General features: G+C 56.5%; 1 protein-coding gene across 3 annotated transcripts in view; it reads right to left on the bottom strand.

Moving 5' to 3' along the window:
• Positions 1 to 4,880: 4,880 nt before the first annotated feature.
• Positions 4,881 to 7,378, bottom strand: part of UBE2F (ubiquitin conjugating enzyme E2 F (putative)) — a 51,933-nt gene continuing 49,435 nt past the window's right edge. For 2 of the 3 annotated variants that reach the window (XM_065880507.1, XM_065880509.1), the window contains one exon: positions 5,575 to 5,625. In XM_065880507.1, coding sequence (XP_065736579.1) covers positions 5,575 to 5,625 — 51 coding nt within the window. Of the gene's footprint in view, positions 5,626 to 7,378 lie in introns of all 3 variants that reach the window. The other variant, XM_065880506.1, reaches the window with a different exon arrangement.

Genomic DNA, 7,378 nt, shown 5'->3' with positions numbered 1-7,378 from the left:
TTACTGCCGGATGACTGAGGTGAGGCCGTGGGCTCCAGATGCTGACCGACGCCCGGGACGGGCAGAAATACATATGCGAGCCAGCGTGGACCGCTTCCTCGGTGCTTCTGGAAGCCTGGGCGAGATGAGGACACCCCAGGAACTGCCCATCTGCCTGTGAAACAGGCTTCACGGGGGGCACCACCTGAACTGAATCCTGAAAGGCGCCCCAGGAGGGAAGCTCAGAGTCTGGGGAGAGCGGGCCTCACCACAAGGTGGGAAAGCACTGCTCTGAGGCCAGGGTCCCTGGCACAGTGGCTGGCAGCGTGGCCAGGCCCAGTCACGGCGGGCTCCGTGTGCCAGGCCAGGTGCTTCTTCTGGATGTGTGGGGAGACGTGGCACGGGACGGGCCGCTGTAGGAAGCCCTCTGGCAGCACGTGAGGCGGCCGCCCCACGTGTGCTTTGGTCTCGGCCGGCTGTGGCCAGGCCTTCCTCCACTGCTGCTCTCCTGCAGAGACTGTGGTGCGTGTCACACCCGGTCACTGGCCTGGCGAGACACCAGCGACCACACTGGCTCCACAGTCACAGCGCTCGCCCGGGACACAGGCTTTCTCTGCTCCGACTCTAACCTGAGGCTGAAACCGCTTCGGAACAGGCTGCAGCAAGGCTCTCTGTCCCCAGCGCTGCCCCCAGCTGTGGCTCCCAACTCCATCCTGGCTGCGGGAAGGGAGGACGCAGGTGAACAGGGGTACTGAGGGTGGAACAAATTTTTAAAAAGAGCTGTTTGGTAATGACTGGCTTAAGAGACAAAACAATCTTTGGCCATCAAGCACCACACATCTCCTGGGAACGATGCGTCGTGCAGAAGGTGAGGGCTGACACCGAGGCAATGAGGATCCAGCACCAAAAAATACAACACAGACGAGTGAGTCCTGCCAGGCGGACAGGAGACCCAACAGGCCTCACCCGGGTACCAGAGCAGGGGGAGCATCCCTGGATGTGACCTGTGGGGGGCCACGCGAGGTGCCGGCCCACGCGCAGCCAGTGCTAACCCTCTTTCCGGGCCCCCGGCCCCGGCCCAGCATTTGTCCTGGACTGCAGTGCACAGGGCCTGTGCGTAGTCTCCCCTCCAGCGCCGGGAACTCTTGGGACATGGATTATTTCTTCCAACTGGCCATAAGTTAAAAACCAAACCAAACCAAACCAAAAGGAACAGTGAATTTACCGGGAGGGCTCTGGTCCAGTGCATTTGGTAATGAAAGTGAATGAGACCTAAGATGGATATTTAAAAAGAGATAATTCAGTTTATACAGCTTGACATGAATAAACAGACATTCTTAACAATGCAAGGTCCCCAAAGGCCTCTATCACGGAGTTTTTTGAAGAATTTTTTCAAACTACAGTTCTTTCAATAAATCAATTTTGGTAACCCATGGAACCCCAGGGCATGAGCGGTAACTTAAGCAGGTGATATGGACCCCTCTGCAATGGCCCCTCCAACCTGCTGGATTTGCTTGAGGCCAGGCCATGGGAGCATGGGGAAGAAGGGTGTGACAGGTTTTCTCATCTTCCGAGTTCTTCTTTGGCAAAGGAAAACATTATTTTACTAAAACTATATATTAGCATCTTACTAGATACTTTATGAAGAATAATGAACTTGTAACAAACCTGACTTTCCATTTTTAAGTGGATGGAAGTGAAACAACCCCGGAACAGATGGCACCACCTGGGAAAGGGTCTCCTTAAAGCTGCCATTGGTGGTTAACGGTTATTTATTTATTTATTTATTTATTTATGCCTGTGTTGGATCTTTGTTGCTGTGCGCGGGCTTCTCATTGCGGTGGCTTCTCTTGTTGCGGACACGGGCTCTAGGCTTGCGGGCTCTAGAGTGCAGGCTCAGGAGTTGTGGCGCACGGGCTTAGTTGCTCCGCAGCATGTGGGATCGTCCCAGACCAGGGCTCGAACCTGTGTCCCCTGTGGTGGCTAACATCTTGTTGGACTTTTTTTTTTTTTTTGCCGTACACAGGCCTCTCACCGCTGTGGCCTCTCCCGTTGCGGAGCACAGGCTCCGGACGCGCAGGCTCAGCGGCCATGGCTCACGGGCCCAGCCGCTCCGCGGCATGTGGGATCTTCCCGGACCAGGGCACGAACCCGTGTCCCCCGCGTCGGCAGGCGAACTCCCAGCCACTGCGCCACCAGGGAAGCCCCTGGGCTTTTTATATGAAGAGAATTCTGCTTGATCTGATAATCAAATCAGCAGAAAGTCCAATGGTAACAGGAATTTGGTTTTTTTCACAGCACTTCTTTAAAGAAAGAAGGGAGGGGCTAACGAAGCAACCCAGGGAACAGTGGGATTTGTCCCCTGAAGACATGTAACACATTGTGGTGATCACCACTGCCTGGGAGTTTGCCCTCCGAGATTATTTTGCTAAAGCTCCAGCATCCGGCAGGACTGCTGAATCCGCTTCTGCTGCCCTAAGACAAAGACACGCTGCCGCTGCCCCCAGATGTCCTGAGAGCGGCCTGGCTGTGGCCAAGCCACGGGGAAGGGCGCTGTCGCCTCCCGAAGTTGTGAAGTCTTCCTAGACGGGTGTGCAAGCCCCGGGTAACGAAGGGCAGAGGAAGACATGCACGGACACTTTGGAGCACTGAAACCGGCAAACACAAAGGGACACGTTCCTCTCAAAGACTACATTCAAAATAGTTTAGCTACTGCAAATGGTCTGAATAGGGCAATGTTTTAACATGAAGTTTGTACTGCAGGCTTCTCCAGCCACGTGCAAGGCCCGACTTATCTAAGGTCGGTTGATCAGACAAGCAGGCCTCTGAGGCTTTCAGTGCTTGGAGGTGAGGGCAGGTAAAGCAGGGCGTCTTGTGAAGCTACCCATAACCCACGACACACTGCTCCCTGGGACCAGCGTTCTGCAACAACGCACAGTGGCTGAAAAGAACACACAGGAGGTGCGAAGACCAGGACTGCAGGGAAAGAGGAGACACAAAACCGGGAGGTCAGTGCTCAACACCCGGGTTACACTCGGCCCAGCTCCTTAGAAAGGCTGCAGAGGAGGTAGCCTGCAGGTGGTGTGTTTGAGGGAAGGTGAGAGGCGAGATGTGAGCCTTCTCCTTCTGAGAGGGCTACCCCGGGAGCTGTTTCCTTCTAAGTGTGCCTGAAAAACACGCAGCTGACATACCCCATTTTAAAGAGTAGAGTCGTGGGGATCCACCTGACCTTCAGAGTCAGAGCCGTGCCACAGCTTCATGCCCCAGGCCTGCCCCAGCCCACCCGGCCCCAGGGCTAGTCTGGCTGGCCAGAGGCTGGCATCCCACCCCAGCCCCCGCAAATTAGAAATCATCAACTGTCTCTGGGCCGGTGGGGCACATGGACGGCAGCCAGAAATGTTACTTTGGCCTAAGAGTGGGAAAAAGACCCCAGGAAAGCAAAAGTCCTGGAGGTCAATGTCCCGCAGCCACCAAAAGGTGCCACGGGCCCCGCTGGCCAAGCACCCAGCACAGTACCACTGGCCCACGGAGATGGGCCAAGCTGGGTGGGCTCCTTAACAAGATGGGAGGGGGCAGGGAGGTAAAACGCCTCTGAGATCGCCACTGGACAGAAAGGGATGGTCGTTACGTGGAAATGTCATTTTTGAAGAACTGCTTGACCGCTGATAAGCCAAGTATTTTTCTATATTGTGTGAGGTCAGAATTAACAAGGGATCCTCTCCCTTTCAGTCTGGCCCAGAGGGCAAAGTCTTCACCTGCATCACACACACGTTTCCATTTCACTACGGGCGCTGCCATCATTTCTTCCACCTCTGTCCGTCCGCACCGCCAGGGGAGGGTGCCGCCGGGAGAGCTAGGGGTTGTGAAATGACTCGGGCTAGAGCTGGCAGAGAGCAGCGCGCCCTGGGTCACAGGGGCACCAATCAGGCGTGTGGATGGTCAGCTGCTACCCTCCTGACCCCCTAGCAGAGGATGGCTCTGAGGCCAGTTGGTGAGTTGAAGTATGTGAACTGGAGCGCCCCTCCCAGGGTGACTGTGCCTGACAGGCTCTGGGCCACAGAGACGCCACCATGCCCTTAACCAGCCCCATCCTTCCTGCTCTGCACACCCGACGGAGTGGCCCGTCAGCCAGGGTCACCCTCCAGTCTAATGGGCATGACTGCTGGTTACAAATGGGAAGCATGGCCCGAATTCCTCCCCCGCTGATCTCCAGGACAGACTGATCTCATAATCTGGGATCATGTTATAAATTAAGAAAAACGAGCCAGACCGGTTAGCTGGTAGACGGGGGAATCCAGAGGCCTAAGGAGGCTGGCTGTCAGGTACACTGGAGCGTGTTAGGTGAGCAGCAGACAAAACCATACAGATATTTATTTTGCATTTGATTCCAAGGGTTCAGATGTCGAACGCTGTAATAAAGCCACTCACCTCTCCTCGGTGTTCTGACTCTGAAGTGCACTGACCTGACCCAGGAATGGCTGAGTGGTGCCACTGATTCCTGGCCCTCCAAGGCCTGGGAGACTCAACCCCGAGACGGGGCCCAGAAGCAGAGAACTCGGAAGGCCGCAGGGGTGGTCTCAGTGGCATCAGACATGGTTTGGGCCGATTCCTGAGGTCTCTCTCCCGTCCCCAGAACACGAGGGTCTGGCTCTCTTGTGCAGTGGCTCACAGACACATGACCACGGCAGAAATACCAAGCCGCTGTGCTCCAGCCAGTTTCCTCGGGGCAGCATGTGAGACAGGGCTCCCTGCTATTATTATTATTTTTTTTTAGTTCATCCAGATCTAGCTTCAAAGGGTCCCTAAACTTCTTTGCCCCATCTGGACCTGAAAACAGGAGCTGATTTTCACAAGCCAAATTCTCGTTGCATTTGGACAGAACGAATACTGTGTCTTTTATAATTTTCTTTGTATTTCTCTTCAATAGTTGCTTGACCCAACATCTTTCTGTCTGCTCTATACAATGAAAATACAAACTAAATGAGAATAGAAAAAAATAATTAAAGCATTAAATTGTACAAATTACAAATCTGTTCCAAAATATACTTACATTAAATAAAATACGCATTTCAGTAAGAGAGCTACAGTGAACGACCATATGCATTCTGGGAAGCTTCACGACACCTGGGCAGGGCCGACATTCATGGAAGGAGCGAAGGGAATCCGCACCGATCACGGTCTGTAGCGGCTCCTGACCGCCGCCTGCGAGCTACACTGAGCACATCATTAGCGTCGCCCGGGCGGGGACTGACTGGGGAGGGGAGAAGCAAGCTCTAGCCTCAATGCTGCGTGCATCACAACTTCTCGAGAATCTCATTAACAGCCTATACAGTACAGTCTCAAAAAAGTAAACACGTTAGGGTAAGCAGACAACTCTTTAGGACCCGAAGCACATTTCCTGGCTGTATTTATGCGGAACTCTCTGTCTACAATGGGTGGTCGTGAAGAGGTGCTTCCTCGGGACGGCATGGTCGCGGGACTGAGGCGGCCCAGCAGGACTGAGGGGAGCCAGGGACGGGAGGAGACTCCCTTCTCGTTTCACCTGGAGACAAGCTGGTAGCGCGCAGTCCACGGCCCCGCAGCCCTCTCCTCCTGTCATCTGGCGTAGCGCTTAATGTAGTCTTCAACTTTATTCCGGAAGTCCTCCTGTGGGGCAGAGGGATCGGGCAGAGGGGAGGAAGGGGGGGTGAGTCAGCGCAGGACGACACTTCAGGGACAAGCTGCGTGCCCCCGAGCCAAGGGCCCCCGCCAGCTCTTGGGAGGGCGTGCAGGGTCCGGCCTCCAATCCTCCAGTCGCCAAGGCGGCAGGAGACTCAGAGACCCACGGGGCTGAGTGCCACCTCCCTGTCACTCTGGGTGCCGGGAGGGGACACAAACAGGCTCTGGGCGGACGGGAACCGAAGACCCTTCGTTGTGCGGACGGGGAGAGTGAGATCCACCAGTGTGGTCAAGGTCACGATACGGGTCCGGCCGGGACTCTGGACCACAAATGGGCATGAGCCTTGGCTGCGGCTCTCAGGAAGACCCTTGTGTCCTGATCTGTCTCCCCAGCACCCTGCTACCTATGGCCCAAGTGCAGCCCACCATCAGGGTGACCACCCTGCCCGAGAAGAGAGGTGGGCTTGCTACAGAGGGCCCTCTTTGGGCATCAAGCAGAGGCCACCCGGGGGCCTGGGCTGATCCCTCAGGGGTAAAAACGCTGTATGGATGCAGGTATCTCCCAGGCTAGCGTGAGAGGGAAAGCCACCTCAGATCTGAGCCAACACCCCAAGTGTGTCCCCAGGTCTTTTCTCTCTAAGGTCAGGAGCAAACTTCCCTGGCCTTACAGGACTGGGAAGGGCCCCTGGGACTGTCTGAGCCACGAGTGACTTGGAGCCTGTCCACCTCAGAACACCCGCCCGCATTTGGTGGCGGGACAGCCTGTGACCTGAAGGCGGGCTCTCAGCCCTCTCACCCCCACCCACAGCTGCACACAGGGTCCCGGGCTTCAGTCCCATCCAGCAAGAGGCACAGCCCCGGGCCCTGCCTGCTGCAGGGGCCACCCTGGGAGGCGCGGGCGGAACGGGCCTGCTCTCCTCGGCCACGCTGCAGTCACTCTTTCAGGGTGGGGCGGGTTCAAGGAAAGGGGAGAAGGGGACCCCTGTGGTCGCCACCAGGTGGCCCAGGACTGTGCTCAGAGGCTCCCTCACAGCTGTCTGCCCGCCGCCAACACGGGCTGCACAGAAGCCCTGGCTGTCTTCAGCAAAACTCTCACAAGGTCACCTCCATGGTACCCAGCTGCCGACACACCATCGGCTCCCAGGCAGCCGCGGCCAAAGCTCCCGGGATGTGGAGTGACGATCCCACAGACACCCCCAACCCCTCAACGACTGACCCAGGACCACAGGTACCTCAGCTCAGCCTTAACCCCCTTTGCTCTCGTCAGTGAGGAGACCACGAACCCTGGGGCCAAACCGCCTGGGTTCAAATCTTGGGCTCCGCCCCTTCCCGGCAAGTCTTTCACTTCCTGGTGGCCCTGCTCCCTCAGCAGCAAATCAGGGGCAAGAGTCCCTCCCTCGTGGGTTGTCAGGGAAACAAGTGTGTCTGGGAGCAGGTATGACACTGCCTGGCACCTGGAGGGCCACGCAGGGCTGCTGCTACACCATGTCACCACTGCCCTCCTGCTGCCCTGCCCCAGTCACACGGGGCCTCTGAAGCATCCCTGAACACCAGGAGCGCAGTCCTGCCTCAGGGCCTTTGCGCTGCTGCTGAGGCCTCTGGAACGCTCCCGCCTGAGGTCCACTTGGTTCACAACCGGCCTCTACTCACATCTTACCAGAAAGGCTCTCCCTGAGAACCCGACATAAAGCAGCAACGCCCATATCTGCGAAGCACAAAATGAAGTCTGCCTGTGAACTGC

Source organism: Phocoena phocoena, chromosome 7 (assembly GCF_963924675.1).
Source record: "Phocoena phocoena chromosome 7, mPhoPho1.1, whole genome shotgun sequence".
NCBI classification, from domain to species: domain Eukaryota; kingdom Metazoa; phylum Chordata; class Mammalia; order Artiodactyla; family Phocoenidae; genus Phocoena; species Phocoena phocoena.
The sequence above is the reverse complement of the archived record's forward strand: the minus strand, read 5'-3'. Positions and strand labels throughout refer to the sequence as shown.